The sequence below is a fragment of the Salvelinus alpinus genome, chromosome 5 (assembly GCF_045679555.1).
Source record: "Salvelinus alpinus chromosome 5, SLU_Salpinus.1, whole genome shotgun sequence".
NCBI classification, from domain to species: domain Eukaryota; kingdom Metazoa; phylum Chordata; class Actinopteri; order Salmoniformes; family Salmonidae; genus Salvelinus; species Salvelinus alpinus.
The window spans coordinates 1,793,515-1,813,309 of record NC_092090.1 but is presented as its reverse complement, the minus strand read 5'-3'; the positions used below and the strand labels follow the sequence as shown (position 1 = coordinate 1,813,309).

The 19,795-nt window shown below is 47.7% G+C and overlaps 1 protein-coding gene across 1 annotated transcript in view; it reads right to left on the bottom strand.

The window, feature by feature from the left end:
• Positions 1-19,007, bottom strand: part of sv2ba (synaptic vesicle glycoprotein 2Ba) — a 30,170-nt gene extending 11,163 nt beyond the window's left edge. Inside the window, exons 1-3 of the mRNA XM_071400171.1 lie at positions 18,248-19,007; positions 5,374-5,554; positions 1,621-1,772 (exon numbers count right to left, since the gene is read on the bottom strand). Of these exons, the coding sequence (XP_071256272.1) occupies positions 1,621-1,772; positions 5,374-5,554; positions 18,248-18,725 (811 nt within the window). The 5' untranslated portion in view covers positions 18,726-19,007. The remainder of the gene's footprint in view (positions 1-1,620; positions 1,773-5,373; positions 5,555-18,247) is intronic.
• Positions 19,008-19,795: the final 788 nt, after the last annotated feature.

Below are 19,795 nucleotides of genomic sequence, written 5' to 3'. Positions count from 1 at the left end.
TAAAATCATCCTCACCATCATCATCCTCATTACCATCATCACCAACATCATCATCACTAACATCATCATCACCATCATCACCATCACCACCATCACCACCATCATCACCACCATCACCACCATCATCATCCTCACCATCACCATCATCACCATCATCATCACTAACATCATCATCACCATCATCACCATCACCACCATCACCACCATCATCACCACCATCACCACCATCATCATCCTCACCATCACCATCATCACCATCATCATCACCACCATCATCACCACCATCACCATCATCACCACCATCATCACCATCACCACCAACATCATCACCACCACCACCATCATCACCATCACCACCACCATCAATCATCATCATCATCATCACCATCATCACCACCACCATCATCACCACCACCACCATCACCATCATCACCACCATCACCATCATCACCACCATCATCATCATCACTATCACCATTACCACCATCATCACCACATCATCATCATCATCACCATCACCATCATCATCACCATCATCACCATCATCACCACCACCACCATCATCACCATCACCACCACCATCACCACCATCACCACCATCATCATCATCACCATCATCATCACCACCATCACCACCACCATCATCACCACCACCACCATCATCACCATCACCACCACAATCATCACCACCACCATCATCATCACCATCATCACCACCATCATCATCATCATCATCATCATCATCACCATCATCACCATCATCACCATCATCAATATCACCACCATCACCATCACCACCATCATCATCACCACCATCACCATCATCATCATCACCACCATCACCATCACCACCATCACCATCAACACCATCATCACCACCATCATCATCACCACCATCACCACATCATCATCATCACCATCATCATCAGCATCACCATCATCATCACCATCATTACCACCATCACCATCACCACCATCACCTTCATCACCATCAACACCATCACCATCAACACCATCATCACCACCATCATCACCACCATCACCATCACTATCATCACCACCATCACCACCACCATCACCACCATCATCATCATCCTCACCATCATCATCATCATCACCACCATCATCATCATCCTCACCATCATCATCATCATCACCACCATCATCATCATCATCACCACCATCATCATCACCATCATCACCATCATCACCATCACCATCATCATTACCATCATCACCATCATCATCATCACCACCATCACCACCATCACTGCCATCATCATCATCATCACCATCATCCTCACCATCATCATCATCACCATCATCACCACCATCATCATCACCATCACCACCATCACCACCACCATCATCACCACCACCACCACCATCATCACCACCATCATCACCATCATCACCACCATCATCACCATCATCACCACCATCACCACCATCATCACCACCATCATCATCAATAACAACAACAACAGCACAGTCAGGTCCATTACCTGCTGGGTGACGTTACAGCTGAGCTCAAAGAGTGCATCAGATCAAGCCCAAACCGCTCAATTAATCTAGTATGACATTCATAAAGTATTACATAACAGCAATATGGCTTGGTACCGTAGTGAGGGATGATTCCCCAGGCGGTGAAGGAGGCGTAGAGTCCACCAAACATCCAGAACATACACAGCCAGCTAAGGTGCTCCCCTCTCCTGTCCATCTGGAGGAACTCTGCGAAGTAGGTGTACACGATGGGGATAGTCCCTCCGATCCTGGTGGAACAATACACCAGATATTAGAGACATTTAAACACGCTGAATATATTCTTTAAGATGAGCAGGAATGTTGAAACAGTGAAATGAGGTGGGAATCCTCTTGAGGAGGTATTTTCTGCCTGTTCTGTGGACTTTGTTTGAAATAGATTAAGAACAGCTCTTCTGTTGCTTCATAACTAACATGGGACTCGTTCACGTTCCAACCACACAAAACCCCAGCTCTTCTGTTGCTTCGTAACTAACATGGGACTCGTTCACGTTCCAACCACACAAAACCCCAGACACCTGGACCTGTTCTCTTTGGCTCCCTGTAAAGGGTTCTGTTAAGATGTGTGTCCAAGTGTCACCTATTCCCTTTGTAATGCACCACTTCTGACCAGATCCCAGAGGAAGGGAACTTCTGACCAGATCCCAGAGGAAGTGAACTTCTGACCAGATCCCAGAGGAAGGGAACTTCTGACCAGAGCCCAGAGGAAGGGAACTTCTGACCAGATCCCAGAGGAAGGGAACTTCTGACCAGAGCCCAGAGGAAGGGAACTTCTGACCAGAGCCCAGAGGAAGGGAACTTCTGACCAGAGCTCAGAGGAAGGGAACTTCTGACCAGAGCCCAGAGGAAGGGAACTTCAGACCAGAGCCCAGAGGAAGGGAACTTCTGACCAGAGCCCACAGGAAGGGAACTTCTGACCAGAGCCCAGAGGAAGGGAACTTCTGATCAGAGCCCAGAGGAAGGGAACTTCTGACCAGAGCCCAGAGGAAGTGATCTTCTGACCAGAGCCCAGAGGAAGTGAACTTCATAGGGAATAGGCTGCCATTTGGGACTGGACCATGATGTTATGATCTTCGGGCCTTGGCTGGGTTAGGGCTGTCCTCCAGACAGAGCTGGGCTCAGGGCGTCCTCCAGACAGAGCTGGGCTCAGGGGGCGTCCTCCAGACAGGGATCAGGGGGCGTCCTCCAGACAGATCTGGGATCAGGGCGTCCTCCAGACAGGACTGGGCTCAGGGGGCGTCCTCCAGACAGATCTGGGCTCAGGGCGTCCTCCAGACAGAGCTGGGTTCAGGACGTCCTCCAGACAGAGCTGGGCTCAGGGCGTCCTCCAGACAGAGCTGGGCTCAGGGCGTCCTCCAGACAGAGCTGGGTTCAGGACGTCCTCCAGACAGAGCTGGGCTCAGAGCATCCTCCAGACAGAGCTGGGCTCAGGGCATCCTCCAGACAGAGCTGGGCTCAGGGCGTCCTCCAGACAGAGCTGGAATCAGGGGGTCCTCCAGACAGAGCTGGGCTCAGGCGGCGTCCTCCAGACAGGGCTCAGGGGGCGTCCTCCAGACAGATCTGGGCTCAGGGCGTCCTCCAGACAGGGCTGGGCTCAGGGCGTCCTCCAGACAGGGCTGGGCTCAGGACGTCCTCCAGACAGGGCTGGGCTCAGGACGTCCTCCAGAAAGAGCTGGGCTCAGGGCGTCCTCCAGACAGAGCTGGGCTCAGGGCTTCCTCCAGACAGAGCTGGGTTCAGGGCGTCCTCCAGACAGAGCTGGGCTCAGGGGGCGTCCTCCAGACAGAGCTGGGCTCAGGGCGTCCTCCAGACAGAGCTGGGCTCAGGGGGCGTCCTCCAGACAGAGCTGGGCTCAGGGCGTCCTCCAGACAGAGCTGGGCTCAGGGGGCGTCCTCCAGACAGAGCTGGGCTCAGGAGGCGTCCTCCAGACAGAGCTGGGCTCATGGGGCGTCCTCCAGACAGAGCTGGGCTCAGGGCGTATTCCAGACAGGGCTCAGGGGGCGTCCTCCAGACAGATCTGGGCTCAGATCGTCCTCCAGACAGAGCTGGGCTCAGAGCGTCCTCCAGACAGAGCTGGGCTCAGGGCGTCCTCCAGACAGAGCTGGGCTCAGAGCGTCCTCCAGACAGAGCTGGGCTCAGAGCGTCCTCCAGACAGAGCTGGGCTCAGGACGTCCTCCAGACAGTGCTGGGCTCAGAGCGTCCTCCAGACAGAGCTGGGCTCAGGGCGTCCTCCAGACAGAGCTGGGCTCAGGGCGTCCTCCAGACAGATCTGGGCTCAGGGGGCGTCCTCCAGACAGGGCTCAGGGCGTCCTCCAGACAGATCTGGGCTCAGGGGGCGTCCTCCAGACAGGGCTCAGGGCGTCCTCCAGACAGGGCTCAGGGCGTCCTCCAGACAGGGCTCAGGGCGTCCTCCAGACAGATCTGGGCTCAGGGGGCATCCTCCAGACAGAGCTGGGCTCAGGGCGTCCTCCAGACAGAGCTGGGCTCAGGGGGCGTCCTCCAGACAGATCTGGGCTCAGGGGGCGTCCTCCAGACAGATCTGGGCTCAGGGCGTCCTCCAGACAGAGCTGGGCTCAGGGCGTCCTCCAGACAGAGCTGGGTTCAGGGCGTCCTCCAGACAGAGCTGGGCTCAGGGGGCGTCCTCCAGACAGAGCTGGGCTCAGGGGGCGTCCTCCAGACAGAGCTGGGCTCAGGGCGTCCTCCAGACAGAGCTGGGCTCATGGGGCGTCCTCCAGACAGAGCTGGGCTCAGGGCGTCCTCCAGACAGAGCTGGGCTCAGGGCGTCCTCCAGACAGAGCTCAGGGCGTCCTCCAGACAGAGCTGGGATCAGGGCGTCCTCCAGACAGAGCTGGGCTCAGGGCGTCCTCCAGACGGAGCTGGGCTCAGGGCGTCCTCCAGACAGAGCTCAGGGCGTCCTCCAGACGTAGCTGGGCTCAGGGCGTCCTCCAGACGGAGCTGGGCTCAGGGCGTCCTCCATACAGAGCTGGGCTCAGGGCGTCCTCCAGACAGAGCTGGGCTCAGGGCGTCCTCCAGACAGAGCTCAGGGCGTCCTCCAGACGGAGCTGGGCTCAGGGCGTCCTCCAGACGGAGCTGGGCTCAGGGCGTCCTCCAGACGGAGCTGGGTTCAGGGCGTTCACCAGACAGAGCTGGGCTCAGGGCGTCCTCCAGACAGAGCTGGGCTCAGGGCGTCCTCCAGACAGAGCTGGGCTCAGGGCGTCCTCCAGACAGAGCTGGGCTCAGGGCGTCCTCCAGACAGAGCTGGGCTCAGGGCGTCCTCCAGACAGAGCTGGGCTCAGGGCGTCCTCCAGACAGAGCTAGCCTGCAGTAATCATTATGAAAGCACTGTGTTCTGTGACCTTTATGTTGATGTGAGAAGGTAGTGGTGCTCACCCCATAAGGCTGACTGACCCACAGGACACCAGGGTCACATCAGGGACTTCCTTATTCCTTTCAATACGATCCAGGAACATTTGATTGGCCGGTCAGCCAGCCAGTCACAAATACCCCTTATATCTGAACCATTAGTTTCCATCTAACATCCCTCTCTCTCTCCATCTCTCTCTCTATCCCACTCTCTCCATTACTCTCTCCATCCCTCTCTCTCCATCTTTCTCTCCATCTCTCTCTCCATTCTTCTCTCTCCATCCCTCTCTCCATCCCTTTCTCCATCCCTCTCTCCATCCCTCTCTCCATCCCTCTCTCTCCATCCCTCTCTCTACATCCATCTCTCTCCATCTCTCTCTCAATCCCTCTCTCCATTCCTCTCTCACCATATCTCTCTCCATCTCTCTCTCCATCTCTCTCTCCATCTCAGCAACAGAGTGTCATCTCACCCGAAGCCGGAGCAGAACCTGAAGAAGATGAAGAATCCGTATCCCTGAGCGAAGCAGGACAGGAAGCTGAAGACACAGTCGATGGCCAGACAGTAGATCAGACATTTCCTACGGCCCATCTTATCCGCCAGGCTGCCCCACACGATTGCCCCCACCATCATCGACACGTACACCAACAGACCTGTTAACAGAGAGAGAGAGAAACACAGCTCTGTCAATAAAGGCAGAGACTCTGGAGGATTGATAATTTGGTACAAATCCGAACTACAACATCAGACATTCACAGCCCAGTAAGCTGTACAACATCAGACATTCATACAGATGGGCCCAAAACAGCACAGAAGAAAACCAGAAAGCAACCAGTAACCAAATTATCCAAACACTCTGAGATAACTTTCTGGATAGCACATTCACTCACAGTAAAGTAGGCATCAATCAGTACAAAACATCAACTATATATTCAGGCAAACGGCAAAAGAAGCACAATGGAAATTGATAAAAAAAAACGAAACAAAAAAGGCCATAGATGACAACTGGTTTGATGCAGATTGTAAAAGTATAAGGAAAAAACTTAGAACACTATCAAACCAAAAGTACAGAGACCCAAATAATGGTGAATTACGCCTTCATTGCTGTGAGACTTTAAAACTATATAAACGTACACTCAGAACCAAAAAAGCACAGCACAACAGCTGACGCTATTTAGATTTATTTATTTAACTAAGTCAGTTAAGAACAAACTCTTATTTACAGTGACAGCCTAGGAACAGTGGGTTAACTGCCTTGACAGATTTTTACCTTGTCAGCTTGGGGATTAGATCTAGCCCAACGCTCTAACCACTAGGCTACCTGCAGTACCCCCTCTAACCACTAGGCTACCTGCCGCCCCAGTCCATAAACACAAACAACTTCTGGAAAAATTGGAAAACCCCCCCAAAAAAATTGAATACAGGAGGAATTAGTGATATACAATCTTGACATATGGACAACCCATTTTAAAACACTCTATAACACCGTTAAAAGTGATGCAGAACAATGCCAGATAGAAAGGACAATCAAAATCCATTGGACTGCCCAATTACTGACCAGGAGCTCTATAATGCTTTATTTAACCAAGCAAGTCAGTTAAGAACAAATTCTTATTTACAATGACAGCCTAAACAGGCCAAACCCGGGCTGATTGTGCGCCGCCCTATGGGACTGGAATTGAACCAGAAAGGACAATAGAAAGGACAATCAGTGACGCCTCTAGCACTGAGATGCAGTGCCTTAGACCACTGCACCACTCAGGAGCCCAAACTCCCAGCGTGTGGCAAACTATTTGACCAAGGTTACTGATCAAAACCTTAGAAAAACCTTGACAAAGTACAGGCTCAGTGAGCACAGCCTTGCCATTGAGAAGGGTAGACACAGGAAAACATGGCTCCCTGTAGAGGAAAGGCTGTGCAAACACTGCACCACAGCAGAACCCGAGACAAAATGTAAAAGATAAAAAACAATTAGAGAGTTTCATTTCTCAAAATGTAAAACTCTTATTCAAGGTTTCAAAGACCTCTCTGATGAGGATAGGCTACCTGTCCTCTTGGGGGAGGACGCAGAGAGCTGTGGGTTGGCAGAGCACTACATTGCTGCCTGCCATAAGTTGAGGGACAGTGTCTGACAGACCAATCAACCTGCACATGTACTCTACTGTATGCTTATTGTTATTGTTCAGCATATGGTTATTTTGACCCTTGGTTATTGTTATTATTGTTGTCCTGTTGACAATATTCGCCAATATGTACAGTACATTGTTACGTCATGCCAATAAAGCAAATTGAATTGAATTGAGAGAGAGAGCGAGAGAGACAGAGAGAGACAGAGAGACAGAAAGACAGAGAAAGAGACAGAGGTATTAGTACTGCCAGGGACATAAACAGACAGACAGATATACATGAGCCAGTAGTACATTGACACTACAGTAACAAATCCGCAGGGACACAGACGGACGGATGGACCAACGGACAGACGGACAGACAGTATATCATCCCCACACCTAATCTCATTCTGTCAGTCTGTCAATCAAGCCTCATAGTACAGTAATGTTGTGCTGCCAGACTTTACACAGTGGCTCAAGGCTCATAGTACAGTAATGTTATGCTGCCAGACTTTACACAGTGGCTCAAGGCTCATAGTACAGTAATGTTGTGCTGCCAGACTTTACACAGTGGCTCAAGGCCCATAGTACAGTAATGTTGTGCTGCCAGACTTTACACAGTGGCTCAAGGCTCATAGTACAGTAATGTTGTGCTGCCAGACTTTACACAGTGGCTCAAGGCTCATAGTACAGTAATGTTGTGCTGCCAGACTTTAAACAGTGGCTCAAGGCTCATAGTACAGTAATGTTGTGCTGCCAGACTTTACACAGTGGCTCAAGGCTCATAGTACAGTAATGTTGTGCTGCCAGACTTTACACAGTGGCTCAAGGCTCATAGTACAGTAATGTTGTACTGCCAGACTTTACACAGTGGCTCAAGGCTCATAGTACAGTAATGTTATGTTGCCAGACTTTACACAGTGGCTCAAGGCTCATAGTACAGTAATGTTGTACTGCCAGACTTTACACAGTGGCTCAAGGCTCATAGTACAGTAATGTTGTGCTGCCAGACTTTACACAGTGGCTCAAGGCTCATAGTACAGTAATGTTGTACTGCCAGACTTTACACAGTGGCTCAAGGCTCATAGTACAGTAATGTTGTACTGCCAGACTTTACACAGTGGCTCAAGGCTCATAGTACAGTAATGTTATGCTGCCAGACTGTACACAGTGGCTCAAGGCTCATAGTACAGTAATGTTGTGCTGCCAGACTTTACACAGTGGCTCAAGGCTCATAGAACAGTAATGTTGTGCTTCCAGACTTTACACAGTGGCTCAAGGCTCATAGTACAGTAATGTTGTGCTGCCAGACTTTACACAGTGGCTCAAGGCTCATAGTACAGTAATGTTGTGCTCCCAGACTTTACACAGTGGCTCAAGGCTCATAGTACAGTAATGTTGTGCTTCCAGAATTTACACAGTGGCTCAAGGCTCATAGTACAGTAATGTTGTGCTGCCAGACTTTACACAGTGGCTCAAGGCTCATAGTACAGTAATGTTGTGCTGCCAGACTTTAAACAGTGGCTCAAGGCTCATAGTACAGTAATGTTGTGCTGCCAGACTTTACACAGTGACTCAAGGCTCATAGTACAGTAATGTTGTGCTGCCAGACTTTACACAGTGGCTCAAGGCTCATAGTACAGTAATGTTGTACTGCCAGACTTTACACAGTGGCTCAAGGCTCATAGTACAGTAATGTTATGTTGCCAGACTTTACACAGTGGCTCAAGGCTCATAGTACAGTAATGTTGTACTGCCAGACTTTACACAGTGGCTCAAGGCTCATAGTACAGTAATGTTGTGCTGCAAGACTTTACACAGTGGCTCAAGGCTCATAGTACAGTAATGTTGTACTGCCAGACTTTACACAGTGGCTCAAGGCTCATAGTACAGTAATGTTGTACTGCCAGACTTTACACAGTGGCTCAAGGCTCATAGTACAGTAATGTTATGTTGCCAGACTTTACACAGTGGCTCAAGGCTCATAGTACAGTAATGTGGTGCTGCCAGACTTTACACAGTGGCTCAAGGCTCATAGTACAGTAATGTTGTGCTTCCAGAATTTACACAGTGGCTCAAGGCTCATAGTACAGTAATGTTGTGCTGCCAGACTTTACACAGTGGCTCAAGGCTCATAGTACAGTAATGTTGTGCTGCCAGACTTTACACAGTGGCTCAAGGCTCATAGTACAGTAATGATGTGCTGCCAGACTTTACACAGTGGCTCAAGGCTCATAGTACAGTAATGTTATGTTGCCAGACTTTACACAGTGGCTCAAGGCTCATAGTACAGTAATGTGGTGCTGCCAGACTTTACACAGTGGCTCAAGGCTCATAGTACAGTAATGTTATGTTGCCAGACTTTAAACAGTGGCTCAAGGCTCATAGTACAGTAATGGTGTGCTGCCAGACTTTACACAGGGGCTCAAGGCTCATAGCAGAGTGGACGTCCTCTCCTCCACTAGGTGGCTCACTTTGACACGTTGTCCTATTGACCTGGTCTTACTGAATTAGGAAACAGGGAAAGTCATTTTTCAAGATATCCACTCTGCTATGAGCCTTGAGCCCCCACATTCACTGAACTGAATCATGTGTGAAGTCAAAGCACAGTGACATAATCTAGCAATACACAGTGACATAATCTGGGTCAAAAAACACCTTCTAAATGAAGACAGAGGGATCCATTTGGATGTTAACACACTGACAACAACTTCTAAATGAAGACAGAGGGATCCATTTGGATGTTAACATAGTAACAACAACTTCTAAATGAAGACAGAGGGATCCATTTGGATGTTAACATAGTAACAACAACTTCTAAATGAAGACAGAGGGATCCATTTGGATGTTAACACAGTGACAACAACTTCTAAATGAAGACAGAGGGATCCATTTGGATGTTAACATAGTAACAACAACTTCTAAATGAAGACAGAGGGATCCATTTGGATGTTAACATAGTAACAACAACTTCTAAATGAAGACAGAGGGATCCATGTGGATGTTAACACAGTGACAACAACTTCTAAATGAAGACAGAGGGATCCATGTGGATGTTAACACACTAACACACTACAGTCCTAATTACAGTGGAGTAAGCAGCTACAGTATATGTCTCATGTCTCTAGGGCCTCCACTGTCCTGGGTTTATACTACAGTCCTAATTACAGTGGAGTAAGCAGCTACAGTATATGTCTCATGTCTCTAGGGCCTCCACTGTCCTGGGTTTATACTACAGTCCTAATTACAGTGGAGTAAGCAGCTACAGTATATGTCTCATGTCTCTAAGACCTCCACTGTCCTGGGTTTATACTACAGTCCTAATTACAGTGGAGTAAGCAGCTACAGTATATGTCTCATGTCTCTAGGACCTCCACTGTCCTGGGTTTATACTACAGTCCTAATTACAGTGGAGTAAGCAGCTACAGTATATGTCTCATGTCTCTAGGGCCTCCATTGTCCTGGGTTTATACTACAGTCCTAATTACAGTGGAGTAAGCAGCTACAGTATATGTCTCATGTCTCTAGGGCCTCCACTGTCCTGGGTTTATACTACAGTCCTAATTACAGTGGAGTAAGCAGCTACAGTATATGTCTCATGTCTCTAGGGCCTCCACTGTCCTGGGTTTATACTACAGTCCTAATTACAGTGGAGTAAGCAGCTACAGTATATGTCTCATGTCTCTAGGGCCTCCACTGTCCTGGGTTTATACTACAGTCCTAATTACAGTGGAGTAAGCAGCTACAGTATATGTCTCATGTCTCTAGGACCTCCACTGTCCTGGGTTTATACTACAGTCCTAATTACAGTGGAGTAAGCAGCTACAGTATATGTCTCATGTCTCTAGGACCTCCACTGTCCTGGGTTTATACTAGAGTCCTAATTACAGTGGAGTAAGCAGCTACAGTATATGTCTCATGTCTCTAGGGTCTCCACTGTCCTGGGTTTATACTACAGTCCTAATTACAGTGGAGTAAGCAGCTACAGTATATGTCTCATGTCTCTAGGGCCTCCACTGTCCTGGGTTTATACTACAGTCCTAATTACAGTGGAGTAAGCAGCTACAGTATATGTCTCATGTCTCTAGGGCCTCCACTGTCCTGGGTTTATACTACAGTCCTAATTACAGTGGAGTAAGCAGCTACAGTATATGTCTCATGTCTCTAGGACCTCCACTGTCCTGGGTTTATACTACAGTCCTAATTACAGTGGAGTAAGCAGCTACAGTATATGTCTCATGTCTCTAGGGCCTCCACTGTCCTGGGTTTATACTAGAGTCCTAATTACAGTGGAGTAAGCAGCTACAGTATATGTCTCATGTCTCCAGGACCTCCACTGTCCTGGGTTTATACTACAGTCCTAATTACAGTGGAGTAAGCAGCTACAGTATATGTCTCATGTCTCTAGGGCCTCCACTGTCCTGGGTTTATACTACAGTCCTAATTACAGTGGAGTCAGCAGCTACAGTATATGTCTCATGTCTCTAGGGCCTCCACTGTCCTGGGTTTATACTACAGTCCTAATTACAGTGGAGTAAGCAGCTACAGTATATGTCTCATGTCTCTAGGGCCTCCACTGTCCTGGGTTTATACTACAGTCCTAATTACAGTGGAGTCAGCAGCTACAGTATATGTCTCATGTCTCTAGGGCCTCCACTGTCCTGGGTTTATACTACAGTCCTAATTACAGTGGAGTAAGCAGCTACAGTATATGTCTCATGTCTCTAGGGCCTCCACTGTCCTGGGTTTATACTACAGTCCTAATTACAGTGGAGTCAGCAGCTACAGTATATGTCTCATGTCTCTAGGGCCTCCACTGTCCTGGGTTTATACTACAGTCCTAATTACAGTGGAGTCAGCAGCTACAGTATATGTCTCATGTCTCTAGGACCTCCACTGTCCTGGGTTTATACTACAGTCCTAATTACAGTGGAGTAAGCAGCTACAGTATATGTCTCATGTCTCTAGGGCCTCCACTGTCCTGGGTTTATACTACAGTCCTAATTACAGTGGAGTAGGCAGCTACAGTATATGTCTCATGTCTCTAGGGCCTCCACTGTCCTGGGTTTATACTACAGTCCTAATTACAGTGGAGTAAGCAGCTACAGTATATGTCTCATGTCTCTAGGGTCTCCACTGTCCTGGGTTTATACTACAGTCCTAATTACAGTGGAGTAAGCAGCTACAGTATATGTCTCATGTCTCTAGGACCTCCACTGTCCTGGGTTTATACTACAGTCCTAATTACAGTGGAGTAAGCAGCTACAGTATATGTCTCATGTCTCTAGGGCCTCCACTGTCCTGGGTTTATACTACAGTCCTAATTACAGTGGAGTAAGCAGCTACAGTATATGTCTCATGTCTCTAGGGCCTCCACTGTCCTGGGTTTATACTACAGTCCTAATTACAGTGGATAAGCAGCTACAGTATATGTCTCATGTCTCTAGGGCCTCCACTGTCCTGGGTTTATACTACAGTCCTAATTACAGTGGAGTAGGCAGCTACAGTATATGTCTCATGTCTCTAGGACCTCCACTGTCCTGGGTTTATACTACAGTCCTAATTACAGTGGAGTAAGCAGCTACAGTATATGTCTCATGTCTCTAGGGCCTCCACTGTCCTGGGTTTATACTACAGTCCTAATTACAGTGGATAAGCAGCTTAGACTAGCGGCATGTGTTGCTGTGGTGGGCTGTCAGTGCACCTCACTGTGGATTAGTATCCTTCGAAACGCTACCCCTCTACAAACGGTATGTCCTTGTACCAGGCCTCAGGCATCACAGTTAGCCTTCAACCAGGTCACAGCTCAGTCACAGCTGGAGGTGCTGGGGGAGTGGCTGGGGGAGGGGCTGGGGGAGTGGCTGGGGGAGGGGCTGGGGGAGTGGCTGGGGGTGAGAAACACAATGAATGGGTCTGTTCTGGTGTCAGGGTCTTGTTAACTCAGTTGGAGGGTCTGGATAACACAATGAATGGGTCTGTTCTGGTGTCAGGGTCTTGTTAACTCAGTTGGAGGGGCTGGATAACACAATGAATGGGTCTGTTCTGGTGTCAGGGTCTTGTTAACTCAGTTGGAGGGTCTGGATAACACAATGAATGGGTCTGTTCTGGTGTCAGGGTATTGTTAACTCAGTTGGAGGGTCTGGGGCTGGATAACACAATGAATGGGTCTGTTCTGGTGACAGGGTCTTGTTAACTCAGTTGGAGGGGCTGGATAACACAATGAATGGGTCTGTTCTGGTATCAGGGTCTTGTTAACTCAGTTGGAGGGTCTGGATAACACAATTAATGGGTCTGTTCTGGTATCAGGGTCTTGTTAACTCAGTTGGAGGGGCTGGATAACACAATGAATGGGTCTGTTCTGGTGACAGGGTCTTGTTAACTCAGTTGGAGGGGCTGGATAACACAATGAATGGGTCTGTTCTGGTGTCAGGGTCTTGTTAACTCAGTTGGAGGGTCTGGATAACACAATGAATGGGTCTGTTCTGGTGTCAGGGTCTTGTTAACTCAGTTGGAGGGGCTGGATAACACAATGAATGGATCTGTTCTGGTGTCAGGGTCTAGTTAACTCAGTTGGAGGGTCTGGATAACACAATGAATGGGTCTGTTCTGGTGTCAGGGTCATGTTAACTCAGTTGGAGGGTCTGGATAACACAATGAATGGCTCTGTTCTGGTGTCAGGGTCTTGTTAACTCAGTTGGAGGGTCTGGGGCTGGATAACACAATGAATGGGTCTGTTCTGGTGTCAGGGTCTTGTTAACTCAGTTGGAGGGTCTGGATAACACAATGAATGGATCTGTTCTGGTGTCAGGGTCTTGTTAACTCAGTTGGAGGGTCTGGGGCTGGATAACACAATGAATGGGTCTGTTCTGGTGTCAGGGTCTTGTTAACTCAGTTGAAGGGGCTGGATTACACAATGAATGGATCTGTTCTGGTGTCAGGGTCTTGTTAACTCAGTTGAAGGGGCTGGATAACACAATGAATGGATCTGTTCTGGTGTCAGGGTCTTGTTAACTCAGTTGGAGGGTCTGGGGCTGGATAACACAATGAATGGGTCTGTTCTGGTGTCAGGGTCTTGTTAACTCAGTTGGAGGGTCTGGATAACACAATGAATCGGTCTGTTCTGGTGTCAGGGTCTTGTTAACTCAGTTGGAGGGTCTGGGGCTGGATAACACAATGAATGGGTCTGTTCTGGTGTCAGGTTCTTGTTAACTCAGTTGGAGGGGCTGGATAACACAATGAATGGGTCTGTTCTTGTGTCAGGGTCTTGTTAACTCAGTTGAAGGGGCTGGATAACACAATGAATGGGTCTGTTCTGGTGTCAGGGTCTTGTTAACTCAGTTGGAGGGGCTGGATAACACAATGAATGGGTCTGTTCTGGTGTCAGGGTCTTGTTAACTCAGTTGGAGGGGCTGGATAACACAATGAATGGGTCTGTTCTGGTGTCAGGGTCTTGTTAACTCAGTTGGAGGGTCTGGGGCTGGATAACACAATGAATGGATCTGTTCTGGTGACATGGTCTTGTTAACTCAGTTGGAGGGTCTGGATAACACAATGAATCGGTCTGTTCTGGTGTCAGGGTCTTGTTAACTCAGTTGGAGGGTCTGGATAACACAATGAATGGGTCTGTTCTGGTGTCAGGGTCTTGTTAACTCAGTTGGAGGGGCTGGATAACACAATGAATGGGTCTGTTCTGGTGTCAGGGTCTTGTTAACTCAGTTGGAGGGGCTGGATAACACAATGAATGGGTCTGTTCTGGTGTCAGGGTCTTGTTAACTCAGTTGGAAGGTCTGGATAACACAATGAATGGGTCTGTTCTGGTGTCAGGGTCTTGTTAACTCAGTTGGAGGGTCTGGATAACACAATGAATGGGTCTGTTCTGGTGTCAGGGTCTTGTTAACTCAGTTGGAGGGTCTGGGGCTGGATAACACAATGAATGGATCTGTTCTGGTGTCAAGGTCTTGTTAACTCAGTTGGAGGGTCTGGGGCTGGATAACACAATGAATGGGTCTGTTCTGGTGTCAGGGTCTTGTTAACTCAGTTGGAGGGTCTGGATAACACAATGAATGCGTCTGTTCTGGTGTCAGGGTCTTGTTAACTCAGTTGGAGGGTCTGGATAACACAATGAATGGGTCTGTTCTGGTGTCAGGGTCTTGTTAACTCAGTTGGAAGGTCTGGGGCTGGATAACACGATGAATGGGTCTGTTCTGGTGTCAGGGTCTTGTTAACTCAGTTGGAGGGTCTGGGGCTGGATAACATATTGACGTTCTGGATGGTAACAGCATATCTGATAACTGTAGACTTTATAACACGTTCTGGATGGTAACAGCATATCTGATAACTGTAGACGTTATAACACGTTCTGGATGGTTACAGCATAACTGATAACTGTAGACGTTATAACACGTTCTGGATGGTAACAGCATATCTGATAACTGTAGACGTTATAACACGTTCTGGGTGGTAACAGCATTACTGATAACTGTAGACGTTATAACACGTTCTGGATGGTTACAGCATAACTGTAGACGTTATAACACGTTCTGGGTGGTAACAGCATAACTGATAACTGTAGAGGTTATAACACGTTCTGGATGGTAACAGCATATCTGATAACTGTAGACGTTATAACACGTTCTGGATGGTTACAGCATAACTGATAACTGTAGAGGTTATAACACGTTCTGGGTGGTAACAGCATTACTGATAACTGTAGACGTTATAACACGTTCTGGATGGTTACAGCATAACTGATAACTGTAGACGTTATAACACGTTCTGGGTGGTTACAGCATTACTGATAACTGTAGACGTTATAACACGTTCTGGATGGTTACAGCATAACTGTAGACGTTATAACACGTTCTGGGTGGTAACAGCATAACTGATAACTGTAGAGGTTATAACACGTTCTGGATGGTTACAGCATAACTGTAGAGGTTATAACACGTTCTGGGTGGTTACAGCATAACTGATAACTGTAGACGTTATAACACGTTCTGGGTGGTAACAGCATAACTGTAGACGTTATAACACGTTCTGGGTGGTTACAGCATAACTGATAACTGTAGATGTTATAACACGTTCTGGGTGGTAACAGCATAACTGTAGACGTTATAACACGTTCTGGATGGTTACAGCATAACTGTAGACGTTATAACACGTTCTGGGTGGTTACAGCATAACTGTAGAGGTTATAACACGTTCTGGGTGGTTACAGCACAACTGATAACTGTAGACGTTATAACACGTTCTGGATGGTAACAGCATAACTGATAACTGTAGACGTTATAACACGTTCTGGGTGGTAACAGCATAACTGTAGACGTTATAACACGTTCTGGATGGTAACAGCATAACTGATAACTGTAGACGTTATAACACGTTCTGGATGGTAACAGCATAACTGTAGACGTTATAACACGTTCTGGGTGGTAACAGCATAACTGTAGACGTTATAACACGTTCTGGATGGTAACAGCATTACTGATAACTGTAGACGTTATAACACGTTCTGGATGGTAACAGCATAACTGATAACTGTAGACGTTATAACACGTTCTGGGTGGTAACAGCATAACTGTAGACGTTATAACACGTTCTGGATGGTAACAGCATAACTGATAACTGTAGAGGTTATAACACGTTCTGGGTGGTAACAGCATTACCGATAACTGTAGATGTTATAACACGTTCTGGGTGGTAACAGCATAACTGATAACTGTAGACGTTAGAACACGTTCTGGATGGTTACAGCATAACTGTAGAGGTTATAACACGTTCTGGATGGTTACAGCATAACTGATATCTGTAGACGTTATAACACGTTCTGGATGGTAACAGCATAACTGATAACTGTAGACGTTATAACACGTTCTGGATGGTTACAGCATAACTGATATCTGTAGACGTTATAACACGTTCTGGATGGTAACAGCATATCTGATAACTGTAGACGTTATAACACGTTCTGGATGGTTACAGCATAACTGATATCTGTAGACGTTATAACACATTCTGGATGGTAACAGCATAACTGATAACTGTAGACGTTATAACACGTTCTGGATGGTTACAGCATAACTGTAGAGGTTATAACACGTTCTGGGTGGTTACAGCGTAACTGATAACTGTAGAGGTTATAACACTTTCTGGATGGTTACAGCACAACTGATAACTGTAGACGTTATAACATGTTCTGGGTGGTTACAGCATAACTGATAACTGTAGAGGTTATAACACGTTCTGGGTGGTAACAGCATAACTGATAACTGTAGACGTTATAACACGTTCTGGGTGGTTATAGCATAACTGATAACTGTAGAGGTTATAACACGTTCTGGGTGGTTATAGCATAACTGATAACTGTAAAGGTTATAACACGTTCTGGGTGGTAACAGCATAACTGATAACTGTAGACGTTATAACACGTTCTGGGTGGTTATAGCATAACTGATAACTGTAGAGGTTATAACACGTTCTGGGTGGTTATAGCATAACTGATAACTGTAGAGGTTATAACACGTTCTGGGTGGTTACAGCATAACTGATAACTGTAGAGGTTATAACACGTTCTGGATGGTTACAGCATATCTTTAGACGTTACATCACATTCTGGGTGGTTATAGCATAACTGATGACTGTAGAGGTTATAACACGTTCTGGGTGGTTATAGCATAACTGATGACTGTAGACTAACGTCAAGCAGACAGTGTAGAAGGGCAGTATTCAGTGTGCTCTGTTACAACAGGATGTAGCTTCAGTGCTTTGGCAGGTCGGTGGCATGAGAGGGAGCTATAGCAGAAGCCCCAAGGACAAGCCACTAAACCCATCTCTGTCTCTTGATTTGATTTAGCTGAAGATCAGGGAAAACTGAGACTGATCATTGTAGAGCCAGGTAGGTCTACTTCTCCTTCGTGCAAGCAGATACTGTCTTCATTTTAGTCAGGCCTTAGGCATCTTCATGGGTGTCAGAGACAGAAGGACCCCATGGTGTTTGACTGACAGCTACATGCCCAACACTACAGGGTAGACTCTCTGATTAGCTGGACACAGGCTGAACACAAGGAAGCAGGCAGCAGTCCATCCAATACAGTATACCTATTAGTATGTAGAGACTATCATAAACAGTTTAGTATGTAGAGACTATCATAAACAGTTTAGAAGAACCATTCTCAGAAGGTGTTCCATAACAACAGGTTTTATTGAACCGCCCCCAAATAACTTTTACCTGTGACTTACCCAGCATGCCCTTGTTGGCGTTGGATAAGCACATGTCCTTCTCGGCGCTAGGCAACACGAAGCCCACCACAAATCCGTCCACGCCATCCGCCATCAGCGCCATGCCCAGCACGATGAACAGGGTCCACTGGAAGCGGCCATGCCCACAGTCCTCCATGATGTTCTCGTACTGTTCTGCCAGGTCCTCCTCATCCGGCATCGCTGCTGCCAGCCGGGCCTTCTTCCTGGCCTCGGCCCTGGCCGCCCGCTGGGCCGCCTTGATCTCGTCAGGGTGGGGGATCCCCTGGTACTCTCCTTCGTACATGGCCTCTGCGTCCTCGTCGTGACCCTCCGTGGCATCGCTCCTGGCATCCTCGTCTCCCCCTCCTTCCTGCTGAGGGAAGTCAGCCTGGTAGGGGTACTCCTGGCCGCCTCCCTCCCCGTAGGTGGGGATCTCAGTGCCCTGCTGGTTCACATTGTTCTGCCAATGGTCGTCCATGGTTACTGCTGGAGAGGGACTGCGTTAGCACCTCTAGAGTGGTTGTCTGCTGGAGATACTGAGGAGGCTATATTGGCATAATCCTTGGCAGGGACTCTTGTCTTGCTCTCAATGACTTCTGGTCCTTTTCTCCAGACAACTGAAACTGTCAGGTTGTTATTAATGGACTCAGCTGGTGGTTCCTCTGCAGAATGGTCCTGATACAGTGTTAGATAAGGCCTCAGTATCTGTAGTTGCAGGACTCTATCTCTGGTGACAAGGCTCTCTCTCCTGGTAAACAGATGTGCAAGGCCTCGTGCTGGACCTGGAAAAGAGAGAAAACATCATATTTATAATTCATGACGAGGCAAACATCAAATCTCATCAATTATGCCTCAGCATGACTAGAGAAATTTAGTTGAACACTTTTCATCATACATCAGACAGACCTGTCCAAACTGTACACCAGACAGACCTGTCCAAACTGTACACCAGACAGACCTGTCCAAACTGTACACCAGACAGACCTGTCAAAACTGTACACCAGAAAGACCTGTCCAAACTGTACACCAGACAGACCTGTCCAAACTGTACATCAGACAGACCTGTCCAAACTGTACATCATACATCAGACAGACCTGTCCACACTGTACATCAGACAGACCTGTCCAAACTGTACATCAGACAGACCTGTCCACACTGTACACCAGACAGACCTGTCCAAACTGTACATTATACATCATATAGACCTGTCCAAACTGTACACCAGACAGACTTGTCCAAACTGTACATCATACATCAGACAGACCTGTCCACACTGTACACCAGACAGACCTGTCCAAACTGTACATCAGACAGACCTGTCCAAACTGTACATCATACATCAGACAGACCTGTCCAAACTGTACATCAGACAGACCTGTCCACACTGTACATCAGACAGACCTGTCCAAACTGTACACCAGACAGACCTGTCCAAACTGTCCATCAGACAGACCTGTCCAAACTGTACATCAGACAGACCTGTCCAAACTGTACATCATACATCAGACAGACCTGTCCAAACTGTACATCATACATCAGACAGACCT